Source organism: Vitis vinifera, chromosome 9 (assembly GCF_030704535.1).
Source record: "Vitis vinifera cultivar Pinot Noir 40024 chromosome 9, ASM3070453v1".
Taxonomy (NCBI): Eukaryota; Viridiplantae; Streptophyta; class Magnoliopsida; order Vitales; family Vitaceae; genus Vitis; species Vitis vinifera.
Window position 1 is genome coordinate 2,416,533 of NC_081813.1, and position 17,146 is coordinate 2,433,678.

Genomic DNA, 17,146 nt, shown 5'->3' on the forward strand with positions numbered 1-17,146 from the left:
AAATCAGGTGGGATAAATGGTTAATGGTGAGTGCAAAATATGGGCATGCATGGTGACAGGTTTGCATGAGAATTCAGGATGGTGGGGAAAATGGATATTTGATGTGGTGAAGAAAGAGAATGGTGGTAAAACAAAAAGAGGTGAGGGAAAACGGGTTCGGTGGTAGCAGGTAACATGGTGGATTAGATGGATGGTGATATAGGAAATAAATGGTGAATGGTGGGTGTGGGTAGCATGAAAGACGAGAGATGGGTATGGTGGTGTTTGAAATGCGTGGGGATGAGATGTGGGCATAGGAATGACGGTCAGGTCTGCATGAGAATAGATGGGTATTAATTTGTGGGAGAATGGGTATGAAATAGGTGTGAAGGGCAGCCATGGGCACGTTGGGTATAATGGGTAGATACTGCCAGTTTTGGATGATGAACTCTTTGCATGCAAGCTTCTCTGTTTACAGATATTAAAAGAAGAACAAAGATCATAAAAACAGAGCATACATCTCGTCAACGTCCCTGCTTCATCTGAAAACATGGGTGGCTCAATCGGTTTTATCAAATACAAGAAACAGCCTTTGTGTCTAGGTCTTCATTTACAGAAAGGATCACAAATATAGGAGCCAAAGCAACAAAAAAACGAGGGAAGGATAATCAAGGAATAAAGTAGAAAAACATGAGTGTATCAAGCCTCATGTCGGGTGGTATCCATGGGCAGATACAGGTGGGAAGATCTCAAGCCAGAGCCACAAAATACGCGAGAAACAGATCTCGTTAACTCCAAACTAAACCATAAGGATAACGGCAAAATCAACAACAACAAACAAGTGATCCAGAAAAATCAATGAAATTCAACATGAAATCCAACCCAGACTGATGAGCAATGCAAAGCAAACCAAAATGAGAAAAGGACGAGGAGAATATGAATCAAAGGGAGCAAGAGACTCACCCCAAACTCACCTGCAGCTGCCTCCTTTCTCTGTTATCTCCTTCTCTAGTAAGTTCTCCTTTAAGATCAATGGAACCAGCCAGCTCCCTTCTCTGTGACCCCTCTAATGGCCTCCTCCCTTTCAGATCTCAGACTCTCCTCTCGTATCTGCTTTTTCTCTCCTGTTTCTATCTTCCACAACAAGCCACTACCAGCTCCACTATTCCTCCATCAGCCAGTATGGCTTCCCTCCTCTCTGACGTGGCCGGCCATCACGTCTTTGCCGTGTCTGTGAGGCTGCTCTCCTTGCAGAAAGGGGTCCCCCCGTTTGCCTAGGGTGCTGCCCGCTGCTGGTGATGAGGAGGCCCCCTTCCAATGTCATCAAAAAAACTAAAAGGTCCCCCGGCTCCTAAAAGAGGGGTCTACAGATGTTCTTCTTTTTGCCTTTTTTTTTTTTTTCATATTTGATATCAAATTCATAACAATTTGGTCAAAATCCAAAAGTTATCTTAATAAAAACAAGCCCTCTATTTAACGAAAACAATCTTATAACAAATTATTAGCTTGTTTGCTCGTGTGATTTAAAAACAATTTTTTAGTCATTATTTTCTGAAAATAATTTTTAAAATAAAGTAAAATAGATAACAATTTTTAGAAAATAAATGAGAATTATTTTTACCCGTTTTTTAAAATAAAAGAAAAATATAAATCAATTTAATCATGTTTTCTAAAACTTGTTTTTCAAATTTAAAAAATAAGTTTTAGAAAACAAAAAGCCTTGTATACCCACGGATTAAAAAAAACAAATTTTTATTTTTAAATTTATTGGGATGATATCAGCAGAACTTTTAAAAACCCTAATTAAGAATGGAATGAAGTCCACCCCAAAAAGATTAGACAAGTCACGAGGCTCCCAACAAACATTTGCCTTGGTTTTGCCATCGGCATCCCCACCACAAGCCTCTCTTTCCCTTCACTAACTTTGGGTCTCTTCCTCAGTTATAAAACAGCCCCATGTACAGGAGAAAGCATAAGCACTGACTCCACCAAAACCATATGGAGAAAACCAAAACCATTTGTTTAATTAGAACAAACCAGCCTAGGGTTTTCCAACTTAGACTCCTTCAATTTTTATTGCTATTTTTGCTTGTGGGTCTTAGAGTTATGATTTTTAGTATGAATATAATTCGATATTTTGGAGTTCAGAGCGTAGTCCCTGCACCTCAGTCCCATTTTCAACAAATTCCAAAGATCGCCTTCATGTTCATGACAAGGGAGCCATTGCCATTGGCACCTCTATGGGAGAGATTCTTCAAGGGTGACAAGGGGCTATATTCAATCTATGTTCATTCTTTGTCATCTTATGATTCTGATTTTCCAACTTCATCGATTTTCTATAAGACAAATTCCTAGCCAGGTTGTGACAAAGGGCTATATTCAATCTATCACAAACTAGACAAAATCTAGTTTGTGATAAGAAACTTGGGATTAGTATGATTGCACATGTTGGCTAGGAATTTGTCTCTTGTAGAAAACGATGAAGCTGGAAAATCAGCATCGTAAGATGGCAGAGAATGAATATAGATTAAATATAGCCCCTTGTGGCCCTTGAAGATCTCTCCCATAGAGGTGTCAATGGCAATGACCCATTTGTCATGAACAAAGTTTTTAAAGGCGAAAGCGTAAGGCGAGACGTTTTTGTGTTCCTGAGGCGAGGCGTAAGCCTCGAGGCGTTGAGGCGTAAGCTTTTTAAGCCTCACATTATATAATTAATTAATATTTTTAAATATATAAAATAAAATAGCATAAATAGAAACATGAAAACAATTCATTAGAATCATAATAAAAAAAGCATACTAGTACCCTACTTTCACAAAAAAACCATAACAAAGTCATAAAATAGACTCTAGATTCAACTATATTAATAGTTTCAAACTTTAACAAAAAACCATAACTAAGTCATGAAATAGAAAATAGAGTCAACCATAATAATAGTTCTAAACTTTTACAAAAAATCCATAACTAAGTCATAAAATAACAACTAGAGTCAATTGTTTCAACTTAAATCCTCATCCTCAAGGTCATCATCATCCTCATCCAATGTATCAATAGTAGGAAAATGTCCACTATCATGTATCCCCATTTCATGTAAATCTTCATCTTCATCAATTGGTGTCAAATTCAACTCCTTCTCTTTGCCTTTGCCTCCACTTGTACCTAGCATAAAGAATTAATTAAGTGTAAATATTATAAGTTTTTTTATTAAATTTAATCAAATTTATGACTTCAATTTTTGAGTACTTACTTGGTACTTCATTATATTTCCTTTTGTAGGAATGTGAAGAAACCATGTGATCCGATGATGTTTCAGTCTCTTGGGAGTTGGATGACACAGCTCTAATGGCATCAACACTGAATAACTCATCATCTTGAAGCCAACAAAGATCAAGGGGGAGGAGGGGATCTTCTTTCTCCGCAATCCATTCATCATCCGAATCAATCTCCTCTACCAAAATCGGATCAACATTTTGTTTCCTTTGTAGACTTCGCTCTCTCAATCTAGTGTTGTATCTTACATACACTAGAGCATTCAACCTTTGATGTTCAAGTCTATTTCTTTTTTTTGTATGGATCTACAAATAATAAAAGTATCAAATTTATGTGTTAAAATGAAATAAGGTTCTCTAACATTGACATAGAAATATATGTATAAAAATTTACAAAAATAGAAGTATTACCGACTCAAATGTGCTCCAATTTCTTTCACATCCCGAAGCACTACAAGTAAGGCTAAGGACTCGAATAGCAAACTTTTGCAACTCCGGTGTTGAACCCCCAAAACGCATCCACCAACTTGTAGGACTTCTTAATGTTCGAGAATCAATTGCAATACGACTCCCAAATTCACCCATTGCTTGGTCATATGAGTCCAACTGAATGTCAGCTTTTAAACGTTCTTGATAATCCAACATCCTATCCATGCATTCAAATAATCCCTTCCTCACCTCATCAGCATTAGAGAACTTATCTCCATACCGCAATTGAGGATTAAGATAATAACCCGCTGCATGTAAAGGTCGATGAAGTTGCGGAGTCCATCTTGCGTCAATTTTTCTCCAAATTGGGCCATATTTTCTCTCCACACCCCGACAATTAAATGCAATCTTCTCCTTAGCTGAATCCATCAACTCATAAATATAACCCATGGCTGGTCTTTCCTCTGAATCAACCTCTCTCAAGACACTAACTAATGGAACAGTGGTCTTTATGCAAAAAGCAACATGAGGCCAAAAATTTGGATCAAACAACACTGTACTTCGAGTTTTCACACCTTCTACCTTTTTAGCCCATGTGCTTGAACACCATTTTTCTGATGAGAACATTGCTATAAGAGCTTGCTTTTGCTTATAAAGACTTTGGAGAGTAAGAAATGCAGTAGCAAATCGTGTAATTGCTGGACGAAGAAGTTCATGATTTTTTGTAAATGTTCTCATCAAGCTAAGAACCCAAGTATGCCCATATATGAGCTTCACTACTTGCCTAGCTCAAGATAGTGTAGTAGCATGAACATTTAGCTTTCCAATATCCTCCAACATCAAATCAATACAATGAGCAGCACAAGGAGTCCACCACAATTTTCTCCTTTTTTCCATAAGCCTCATTCCAGCATTCACATAATTAGAGGCATTATCAGTGATGACTTGCACAACATTCTCCTCTCCAATTTCTTCAACCACCTCATCAAGATATTTGAACATCAATTCCCCATTTTTTATTGTATCAAAAGCATCAATTGATTTCATAAACCAAGTGCCAGCAGGACTATTCACCAAAAAATTGATAAGACACCTACTTTTTCCATCTGTCCAACCATCTGACATAATTGAACATCCATATTGTTTCCAAGCTTTTTTGTGATCTTCCATAATGATACTTAGGTCATTTACCTCTTCTTTAAGAATCCATGTCCTCAATTCATGCATAGATGGAGGCTTAAACCCGGACCCAAAATTTGCAACAGCATCTATCATAGGAAACCAATAAGGATCATTCACAGTGTTGAATGGGAGACCTTTTGAATACATGAACCTACCAATTTTTCTACACACTTCCTTCTTTTCTTCTTGCTTCCACTTTGAATTCAAAGTAGTTTGTCTAGGTTGTGAAGTGGTAAATTTATCCATGGGTCCCCTAGGAATAGGTTCACCACTCCCACTTACACTCCCACTCCCACTCCCACTCCCTAGTGTCCCTATTGTTTTAGACAAGGCACTCTCATGCATTGAAGTTGGACCCATACCAATTTCTTGGAGCAATTCATTTCTTTTTGTTTTTTGATCCTTAAAATTGGCCAATGCCTCTTTGCATTCCAATCTAGCATCTTCACTAACCTTGGTGCATGGTTTCATACCATGATGAGTTCCGGCTAAGTGATGCTTGAGTCTATTCACCCCTCCCGTGCATCTTTGATTGCAAAATTTACATCTTAAATATTGCTCCCCGGCAACTTCAAGAACATAATTCCACACAAAATCTTTTCTTGAATTTTTCGAATCGAAGGAACTCATTCTAAAAAAAAAAAAACACCAATAATAATATTCAAATTTCTATATAATAATATAATTGACTTAAAAATAATAACAAGACATAATTGAAAGGAATTTAAAAATGAAATTCAAAATTTAATTGGTTTTAATTTTAAAAAACCAATATTTGTTTTAGAAGAATTTTAAAATTATACACATAAAAGGGAAGAGATATTTTTATAATCTAAATTCCATTTAATAAGGAAATGAATGTTATATTTCATTTAAAAAAATAAGAAATAAAAAATATACTTATAAGAGTGAAGACAAAATATAAGAGTGAATACCTTGGAAAAATAGAAAAAAAGAAATAAAAAATAAATTTATAATTATTAAATTAAGTGTATATTTTAAACTAATTTTATTTATATAAAAAAATAAATATTTCGTGAACCAAACACACCATCAAGGAAAGAAAGGTTTTTCACCTCTGAAATATGATTATATTTTTGTAATTAAAAAAAAAGAAAAAAAAAAGGTGATTGCCGATTGGTAAGGTGGGTGGGAACTGAGAAGAGGAGGGCGATGCACCTCTGTTTCAACAGAGGAGTCACAGACGGCTATTGAGGGTGTGCGTACTACGCACCATTTTATTTTTTAAATTGGATGGCATTTGATTAAAAAAAAAAAATTGATGAACGAGAACGAACCCCGACTGCCAAGAGAGAGCCAGCCTCTCTGTGTCAAGTCGACTGCCATGGAAGATGAAGAAAACCATGGCAGATGGAGAACAAGATGAAACCGAGAGGGGGAAGCATCGAAGACACGAAGAAAGGGAGATCGCGACATACCTGGAGATGAACGAGAAGGATCGCCGCCGGAGAAGATGCTCTGCAATTGGTCGTCGCCGGAGAAGATGCTCTGGATTGGTCGCCGCCGCTTCAGGTAGGGTTTCCTTTTGGAGTTTTTCTCCCAATTTCTGTTTGCCTTCAATCGGGACTCGGGTTTTGCTTTAGGGATCAGTTAGGGCTTTTTTTTAAAAAATTTCTTCATGGCCACAACGCGTGCGCCTTCTTCTCAAGGCGTAAAAGGCGCAATCAAGGCGCGCCTCAGACACGCCTCGGTTGAAAAGGCGTACGCCTTTCTCGCATTACGTTTTATTATTTACGCGTCAGGGCGTTTTTGCCTCGCCTCGCTTCAAGGCGCGCTTCAAGGCGCGCCTGAGATACGCCTTTGAAAACCTTGGTCATGAACATGAAGGCGATCTTCGAAATTTTTTGAAAATGGGATTGAGGTACAGGGACTACGCTCTGAACTCCAAAATATCGAATCATATTCATACTAAAAATCATAACTCCAAGACCCACAAGCAAAAATAGCAATAAAAATCGAAGGAGTCCAAGTTGGAAAACCCTAGGTTGGTTTGTTCTACTTATAGTTTCAAACTCCTTGCCTTCCTCCCATGACATTACCCTTGTGTGGATCTCAACGACAATTTCCTATAACACCCTTTTTCCAATCCAAACCTGCCCTAAATGTAAAAAGCTGAACTTTCTTTGCTCTAATCTCAAAACCAGCCTGAAATTGTAGCTTACAATGACAATGGAGAAATGGTTTTGACTTTCTCCATATGGGTATTTGATCCACAATAGTTTTCACAAGAGACAGAGCAATTTAAAAAATATATAATAATAATAATAACTTAATTTATTATATATATATATATATATGTTATTAAATAAAAAAAGTTAAAATGTCTAGCTTTTTAAAAGTAAATCCTAGTAACTATAGTTGATCTATTGATTTTTTATTTTTTTACTTCTTAATACCTAATAGAAATATATTATTAAAAAAAAAAATCAACTTAATGTTTAACATTATTAAACATTATTTAGTCTTAAGTTTTATTTAAAAGTAAATAAAAAAATAAACATCACCTTAATATCATAATTTAAAATTAAAAATAACTTTAAAATAGTTATTTTATTTTTAATTTCAAATCTTTTTTACCTTATTTGTCCACACTAACAAAAGTAAATTGATCACATCCATGATTTATTTTTTTATAATAAATATTTTATAGTTATTTTATATATCCATCTATAATACTTTAAATATGAATGTTCTATAAATAAATTTATTACTTAAAATTAATAAAAATAAATATAAGTTGAAATTAATGAGGGTAATTGTGTCAATTTGATGATTTAAAATAAGTTTTAAGTTGATTTTATTAAGTAATTTTAATAATTAAAGTAAAAAATAAATAATAAGTTTTACATTAAAATAATTTAACTTAAAGTTAATTTAAGTTATTAAAAAAATAAATATTAAGTTTTATTAAACATCCAATTAGCTTTGATATTTATCTTGGAACACTCTCCTTACAAATATGAAAGGGTTTAGCTCCTCTTACATATATGAAAGGTGTAGCTGTCATTCATGAAGAATTTGACCATGAGAAGGACCAGCAAGGAATCTAAAGTTGAGGAGAAATTAAAAGAGAAGGATAAATTGAAGAAAACAAAAGAACCATTTGGAGGAAGGAATCAAATTGCAGCTGCTTCATTCGGTGTTATTTGTTTTTTGGCTGAATAGAGAAAACCAAAATATTTGACTTTTTTTTATTCAGTTAAAAGTAAATAATTGATATTGTCCAATGAACATGACACAAAACCGAACATGATTTTCGTGGGGTTAAAGGTTAGATTAAGTATAAATGAGTTTAGTTCAAATTCGTCTTGACATGTATAATTCGTTTAATAAAATAAGTAATTTTTTTATCAATCTGTATAATAGGAATCTAATCCAAATTAACTCATTTAATAATATTGTTATTAACCTAATTATATCTTTAAATTATTTAACCCATATTTGACTCATTTTAAATTTATTTTCAAATAAATTAGTTCATTTAATCATAAAAATGTTTGGTTGAGATATTAATCATATGAACATATATAAAACTTAATCTAGTTATTAAAAATAAAACATAATTATTAAACGGGATAAATGAGAAATCTACAATAGTTTTTGTCACGTCACAATTTTCATATCAACCATACATCGAAAAAAAAAATTTAATTCATACTAAAGAAATCATTTTAAAAAATGGTTTTCACAATTCCATAAAATTGAATTTATATTAAAGATATTTTTTGAAAATATACCTTCCACAATTTTCACGTGGGCCAAATCAGGGTGGGGTTTCTCGGCTATACTAAGAGGCATATTTGCAATAAACATGGCCACCCCAAAATCGATGGCTTCGTGGGCAAACCATAGTGGGCACTGGGCATCCCTCAATGCATTAATGGGCCTTTAATGGGCCATGAGCCCATTTCCATTCAAGGGCCATAGGGCATAGGTTGGTGATTGGGCCCTGGTCCAGGCCCAATCAGAATCAATGAAGCCCACAACCACCACACTCACTAATGGTGTGTGCAGTATTGACAGTCATTATAGCACACCGTTAACAGTTTTTTCATTTCTGATCCGTACAACACTGCATTTACTTGAATTTAAAAACATTTAATTGCTTTGTGGATTTATTTTTCTGATAAGGCAAGGCCGGCTTTGGTGTATTATGGACTATCAATACTTCTGAAAGCTCTTGGCTTCATCAATTAATGCCTTCATCAAATATGAAAATAAATTTTGAAGAAAAAAATACAATAAATTTTAAAAATATTTATTAAAATATGACAATTATTATATTACTATTATTATTATTTTAAAAAATGGGGCCTAGCTTAGGGGTTGTTTGGATGGGTTTTTGATGCAAAATCATATATAAATGGACAATACGGATTTTTTTTTTTTTTTTTTAATGGTGAGAAAGTGCTCTGCCTGTCACAATTAATTCTAAAATGAACTCTTCCTTTAAGACATTGTATGAGAACTTTTATAAATGAACCGTATCAGAAGAATTTGTTTGATAGTAATTTTATGAAGTGTTTTTAAACCTTTTTAACACTTTAAAATTTGTATTATACTAAATATTAGAAATGTTAAAAACGTTTTCTAAAATCATTACTAAACGCACTCTAAATTGGGTTGGAATTGAGCCCATATCTAAATTTTGCTTTTTTTAAAAAAAAAAATAAATAAATATGACTTCATCAATTAATGCCTTGCTTAGGGGTTGTTTGGATGAGTTTTTTTTTTTAATGCAAAATCAGATATAAATGGACAACATGGGTTGTTTTTATGATGAGAAAATGCTCTGCCTGTCACAGACTCACAATCAATTCTAAAAAGAACTCTTCCTTTTAAAAATATATTAAAATTTTAACATCTAAGTTGGGTTGGACTTGATTAAGTTTTTGACTTTTTTTTTTTTTTTTTCAACTTGAACCTAATTTGAGTTGGGCTAAATTAAGCCCATATCTAAATTTTGCTTTAAAATAATAATAATAATAATAATAAAATAAAAACTTGAAAATGTGTAAAAATAATGGTTATAATATTAAAAAAAATTTAAATAATATATGTGATAAAATATAATAAGTAATATCTTTATTTTAATTTTATAAAATATATTATATGTTGTTGTGGGATGCCTTTCATAGAAATTTTGTACACATTGGTAAGCGTAATTTGGAGTCGTTCTCAAAAAAAAAAAAATGATAACCAACCACCAACAATATATCATTTCACCCCTACGCAACGTTTTCTATCTACAATGGCATCATTCAAGTCGTTGACTTGAGGGTAACCCTAACTTGGAATCATTCTATTAACTAAAAACAAATAATTTAGAGAATAAGAATATTGATAGATTATGTAAAAATATTAATCAAAGACGGTAAGATGAAATATGATAAGAATTAGGTTGTTTGTATTTTTTCGTATTTTATTTATATTAAGTATTAAAAAGTACAGAAAAATCAATATGTTCATTTATGTTTGGTTCCCGGAAAGTACAAAGGAAAGAAAAAAAGTGCTAAGAAAAATGATTTTCTCATGTTTGGTTGTCTTATAAAATATTTCAAAGAAAATTAAATATAATTAAAATTAGTTAGAAACTTATACATTTTAAAATTATTTAATCTTTATATTAATGAGTTAAAATAAATAAAATGAGTTTGAAGTACTAAATAAAAATAATTTATCATCTTTAACTCTATTTTTTATTTTCCTTCACTTTTTCTTTCCTTTTACTTTTCCTCTCTATTTTCTTTCCTTTGCATTTTCCCTCAAATTTTCCAAGAACCAAACATAGCCTTAGTATTTAGAAAAAAGTTAAATGTTTTTATTTTTTTTATTCAGTCAAAAAATTTAAGAAATTAATAATAAGTAAATAAAAAATAAAAATAAAAACAAATAATTTAAAATTTAAAAACAAAATGATTTTAGTAAAAAGTTTAAAAAACAAACATCATTGTGTTAAGGTAAAACTTAATATTTATTAATTAATGAGTTAAGTTGACTTTAAGTTAAATTATACTTAAATTATTGACTTAAAATTTATTTTAAATCATTAAATTAACATATTTATTTTCATAAATTATAATTAGGGTAACAAAATGTCAAATAACAATGAAAGTTGTGAAATAGTAAAAGAAATCGTTAACATAATTAAGATAAATAAAAATAAAACAGTAAAATAAAGATATGAGCTTAAAATAAGTTAATTATTTTTATTTATTATTTTTTTATTTTTTGCTTTTAAGTATGTTATTGAGTTATTTTATTAAATATACTTAATTTACTTAATAACTTAAATTAAATTATTAATTAACTTTAAGTTATTAAGTTGTTTTATGAAATACCCACTTAGATATGAACTTAATTGTATAATCATTACATATGTACTTAAAAAACACAATAAAATTGTAATTTTCAAATATTACGAATTATATATGGAAGCGATAACATGAAATTTGGATTTGAGTAGTTCAAAATGTTTAAATTTTGGTGAGAATAATTTTGTTTTAATTTTATTTCTAATTTAGTAAATAATTAAAACACAATAAAAATTAAGAAATGAAATAAATTTCTATTCTCATTTCCTTATTCTAATATCTCCTTTAAAATCTTATAAAATCTTATAAGATTCTTTTTTCCTTTTTTTTTTCAACTTCCATGTGTTATTAACATGGAAATATGCATGCCAAATGTAACAATAAATTGAAGAAAGATCATAATTATTTTAGATTACGACAAATTATCATTGAGATTGAAATTATTTTCCTTTTATAGATCTGTAATTTTGTCATGTTCTTCTTTTTTGCCATAAGAAATTATGAATATGTATACTGTGATTTAAAAATAGTTCTTTGTTTTTTTGTTTTCTAAAAATAATTTTTAAAGACAAAGTGAAATACAGATTAATTTTTAAAGAATAAATATGACTTGTTTTTAGCTGTTTTTAAAAATATAAGAAAAACATAATACAGTTTCATTGTGTTTTCTAAAACTTGTTTTTTAAAACTGCTTTTAAATTAAAAAGATAAAAACCGATACTTAAGAATAAGTTTTAGAAAACATGATCAATGGATTAAAAAATAAATTTTTATTTTTTATTTTTAAATTTATTGGGATAATAGCAGAACTTTTAAAAACCCTAATTAAGAATGGAATGAAGTCCACCTCCACCGGAGACACCAAAAAGAATAGACAAGACTCCAAACAAACATTTGCCTTGGTTTTGCCATCACCCCACCATAAGCTTCTCTCTCTCTTCAGTCTTCATTGCCTTTGGGTCTCTTCCTCAGTTATAAAACAGCCCCATCTACTGTGGAAAGAATAAAGGAGGAGGAGAGTAAAGCACCTGAAAACAGCACTGACTCCACCACTCATCAAACACTGTATACAAATTCAGTGAAATCAGGCGGAATTCAAGATACAAAGCAAAAAGTGTGAGAGCAATTACTCTAGTTCTGTGGAGGCCTTTGATCCTTCTTCTACATTCATCGTAATGCCATTACACTGCATTTTGGTAATCAACTAAAATCCCACTTTTCTCTGTTTTTTTTTTTTCCTTTTTCTTTTGGTATCTTTCATCATTTGGTTATTTCTTTTCTTTCTCTTGTACCAGAAATCTTGATTTGGCTGAAGGTTTTGCTGTTTTGGGGTTGTGCCTTGGGCAGAACCGTGTGTTTGGGCAATACCCATGTTGTGAGAACTGACCCACTTCACCCATTCGATGTTTAAATCGCTCTGTCTCTTGTGAAAACTCTTGCGGATCAAATACCCATATGGAGAAAACCAAAACCATTTCTCCATTCTCATTGTAAGCTACAATTTCAGGCTGGTTTTGAGATTAGAGCAAAGAAAGTTCAGTTTTTTTTTACATTTAGTGCAGGTTTGGATTGGAAAAAGGGTGTTATCGGATTTGATTTCTGCATAAAGACTATACTCAAGCAGAATTTGATAGGAAATAGTCGTTAAGATGCACACAAGGGTAATGTCATGGGAGGAAGGCAAGGAGTTTGAAACTATAAGTAGAACAAACCAACCTAAGGTTTTCCAACTTAGACTCCTTCAATTTTTATTGCTATTTTTGCTTGTGGGTCTTGGAGTTATGATCTTTAGTATGAATATGATTCGATATTTTGGAGTTGAGAGCGTAGTCCCTGTAGCTCGGTCCCATTTTCAACCTTGCTTTGAAGAGGCAAATACTTTAGAAACTTGGATTAGGCCTCCATCCAAACTGTTACACAGCATGAATGACAGTGAGCTGTTTTGGCGAGCTTCCTTTGTTCCCGGAATAAAGAACTACCCATTTAGGAGAATTCCGAAGATCGCCTTCATGTTCATGACAAAGGGGCCATTGCCACTGTCACCTCTATGGGAGAGATTCTTCAAGGGCCACAAGGGACTATATTCAATCTATGTTCATTCTCTGCCATCTTATGATGCTGATTTTCCAGCTTCATCGGTTTTCTACAAGAGACAAATTCCTAGCCAGGTATCTTTTTCTTTCCTCTTCTTTGCTATAAAGTTGCATATTCAACTAACTTTGCTTTTGAAGCATGCAAGTTCAATTTCGTATGGTTTTACACGTTTAATTTTCTAAAATAACTGGTAATATGTGTTGCCGGCTCGCCTTTCATCTTGATAGAATGCCGATTAGTCAATGTGCTCAATGTTCCTTTTATATAGCCAGATCTCACTATTGTTGTGTGATTTAGTGAACAAAGTAATCTTGTCTGCAGTCGCTTTGCCTATCTACTCTACGTAACCCTGAATCTTCTTTCTTAAATGATGTGAATCAATTCCCCACATTACTGCAAACAATTTTTCTTGCTTTCTGACTGATTGTTTGGTCAAAGATAATGTCCTTTTCTTTTTTAATCGTCATGGTTGCATCAATTTCTTTGAAAAGAGAAGTGGAAATTTTCAGTTATCATAAGAGCCTGAACATTTCATTTTGACATAAACTTCAGAAACTTAGTACATGGCTAGAACCTAAGTATGCATCTAGTGTGGAGGCCTATGTACTTCTACCTTCAGGAAGTTTGTAGTTCTTTTGCAACATCGTAAAGTAATATCACTTGCATATACCCAAAAAAAGAATGATATTGTGCTTTCAAATCTTAGTTTCTCTGATGTGTTGAAAGGTATTGGTAGACTTGGGCAGAGCAAGTTGGCTTCCTGACTGAACACAGTCATAGCTATGTGTTTATGCTAGTTTGTGATAAGAAAATTGGGATTAGTATGATTGTACTTGTTGGGATATTTGACTATTGATACCCTGATGTTTTCACCTAGCCCTGTGAATTTGGCAATAATGAATAGTTTCTGGATTTTTATCATGTAAGGATGGTGAGAATGGTGCAATATAGGGACTGTTTTCATTTGTTACTTACTTTACAAGTATGAGCATTGAAAATTTTGAAAACTTCACATATTGAGCAAGTTATCTTGGAGCCATGAAACCCTTGTGGCTACAATAGTAAGTATTATCTAGGGTTGTTCTAAGCATCCTATATTGCTTCTTACTACTCATTCTTTATACATTAGTTGATATATGTGATGGCCATCATTCCTAATAGTTCTCTACATTCCACAAGTGTGTAGATCAAATTAAACCATTAGGCTGGGAGCACATTCATCGACAAGTACCTTCCCTGCCTTCACTGTTTATGTCCTACACAAAGTAGGATCTATCCTTTTGAAGAGAATACTGCTCTGTTATCAGGGAAGGATGACTTTAATAATCACACTCGTTATAGTCTCTTTTCGTGTAAATGAAACCTGACCACCGATTCCTTTCCAAGGGTGGAGCAAGATTTGTGAAGCCAACCTCATAATTGAGAGAAGGATTTTTTTGGATTGCTTCTTAATATACCACATGCTTGTATTTGGCCATAATTTCTCTTTCAATCCTGCTCACGCATGCATTTTGATTGATTCCAATGGTGTGGACTCAGGCTAGGATATGTGCTAGAATCTGGCAGTTAATTATGATCTGTGGGTGTCCCGCTGGATTTAACACCAAAAAAACATACACTTAATGACGAATGCACGGCTGGCGTTTGGTCCGTGCAGCTATCATAATTCTTGAACATCACACATTGGGTCACTTTTCTTTTTACTGTTACTGTTCTCTTGTTCTTTTGTTTTTTGTTTGCTTGTATGATGTTAATCTCTTCCTTCCTTTTCTAAAGTTAAAGGAGTTCTGGATTTTTATGCGAAATTTTCATATGATATGCATTGACATATATAGACTACCCCTTGAATGTGAATGCACAGACACAAAACATTTCCGGGAAAAGGAATCTCTTTCTTTAGCAGGGATTTTATAATCCTAAATAGCCTACACTTTTGGGAGTGAAAGTGGAAAGATATTCAATAATTGTAGATATGTACCACTATTGATCCACCTTTTTTGGTCCATGCAATAATGCTCTCGTATTATTCAGTAAATGATGTGTCCAAAGGATGCGGGTTATTCAATGAATGATATTAATTGGCTTCCAGTGTCTCAACACCCCCTTAAGCGTATTCTCATTTGACATGTTCTCTAGACTCTATGGCTGGAACAGTTCTTACTCTTGTGCTTGTCTCATTTGCAGGTGGTGGAGTGGGGAATGATGAGCATGTGTGATGCTGAGAGGAGACTACTAGCTAATGCATTGCTTGATATTGACAATGAATGGTTCATCCTCTTGTCAGAGTCTTGCATTCCTCTCCACAACTTCAGCATTGTCTATCGCTACCTATCAAGATCCCGATACAGCTTTATTGGTGCATTCGACGAAGATAGCCCTTTTGGGAGGGGACGCTATAACCCAAACCTAGCACCTCAAGTTAACCTCACCGAATGGCGTAAAGGATCCCAATGGTTTGAAGTTAATCGGAAACTTGCAATTGACATAGTTGGAGACAACACTTTCTACCCAAGATTTAAGGAGTTTTGCAGACCATCATGTTACGTGGATGAACACTACTTCCAAACAATGCTGACCATCCTGGCTCCACACCTATTAGCAAACAGGACCACCACTTGGGTGGACTGGTCGAGGGGTGGTGCACACCCTGCCACATTCGGCCAGGCTGATATCACAAAGGAATTCTTCAAGAAAATCATTGAAGGTGGCACCTGCATTTACAATAACCAGCCAACTTCACTTTGCTTCCTTTTTGCAAGAAAGTTTGCTCCAAGTGCATTGGAACCACTCTTAGACTTAGCATCTGAAGTTTTTGGTTATTAACAAATTGATGAGCAAACCGATTACATTTTTTCTCTGAAAAGTGGCTGTTGGAACATGCGAGTTATGTCATGAAGCAATCTTGTTTCAGGTGAACGCCTCTGAAATCTTTTTCCCTACCACTTTTATTCCTTGATAACATGTATTACCATTAGGTTTAGATCTTAGACAAGCTCCCAGGGCATAATAATATTCTATATGTTTACATCTTACACAAGGTTATGGGGCTTAATAATATTCTCTTTGATTGTATTTTGTACTGTACCTTATGAATGAATATCTACATTTATGTTTGTTGATGGTTCATCTTACATCTTGTCTTTCCTGCAAACCCTTGAAGCATTTGGTGCATGGAGTAGGTACTTTGTTGTTCACATTGGGAGGCTATTGGATGCAGACTTGTGTTGGTCTATTTAAAATGGGTGGAAGTACACAAATGATAAAACATTGATTTGAAATGCTCTTGACCTAGGTTGGAATTATGAATGTATAAAAAATGAATGTGTAGGTTCGGGTTTTGACCATCTCATCTAAAACCAATTGATGTTCGGTGAAGGTAAGCCAAACCTTTTATGACATTCAACATTATACTCCGTGGGTTTGTTCTAAGTGTCATCATTTATGAAAGTAGAGATGAAAATGTTTAAAAAATAGTTATTCAGCATATTTTTCTCAAACAATTTTACAATGTTTTTTATAATAAAAATCTAATTGCGAACATGTAATTTTATTAAACTATTTTTTAAAAATAATTTCTTATCTATTATGGTTTTTTTTTAATTATTTTTCGTATGAACAATTATAAAAGTTGTTTTACAATTTAAAATGTTATCAATCTATTTTTCAATAAATGTTTTCAAATATTTTTTAAAAATAACCTTCATATATATAATATTTTTTAATCTTCATATTTATACAAAATATTTTTTGAAAGGGCCCTAAAAAATAAATAAAAATATAATATTTTTAGAAGAAATTGCAAAAAGTAATAACCAAAAAACACTTTTATTATTCTTATTTTTGAAAACAAAACAATTG

At 32.9% G+C, this 17,146-nt stretch overlaps 2 protein-coding genes across 2 annotated transcripts; one reads left to right on the forward strand and one right to left on the reverse strand.

Moving 5' to 3' along the window:
• Positions 1-2,857: 2,857 nt before the first annotated feature.
• LOC104880222 (uncharacterized) lies at positions 2,858-6,688 on the reverse strand. Its single transcript, XM_010656263.3, has 4 exons — positions 6,299-6,688; positions 3,660-5,490; positions 3,227-3,554; positions 2,858-3,138 (listed from the first exon to the last, which is right to left on the reverse strand). Exons 2-4 carry the CDS (start codon positions 4,413-4,415, stop codon positions 2,978-2,980), a joined length of 1,245 nt encoding a protein of 414 aa, XP_010654565.1. The 5' UTR covers positions 4,416-5,490; positions 6,299-6,688; the 3' UTR covers positions 2,858-2,977.
• A 5,352-nt stretch (positions 6,689-12,040) lies between these two features.
• Positions 12,041-16,412, forward strand: LOC100266878 (glycosyltransferase BC10). The gene is made up of 3 exons (XM_002276454.4): positions 12,041-12,390; positions 12,490-13,362; positions 15,473-16,412. The coding sequence occupies exons 2-3, from the start codon at positions 12,844-12,846 to the stop codon at positions 16,109-16,111; spliced, it is 1,158 nt and encodes a 385-aa protein (XP_002276490.2). The 5' UTR covers positions 12,041-12,390; positions 12,490-12,843; the 3' UTR covers positions 16,112-16,412.
• The last annotated feature ends 734 nt before the right edge of the window (positions 16,413-17,146 follow it).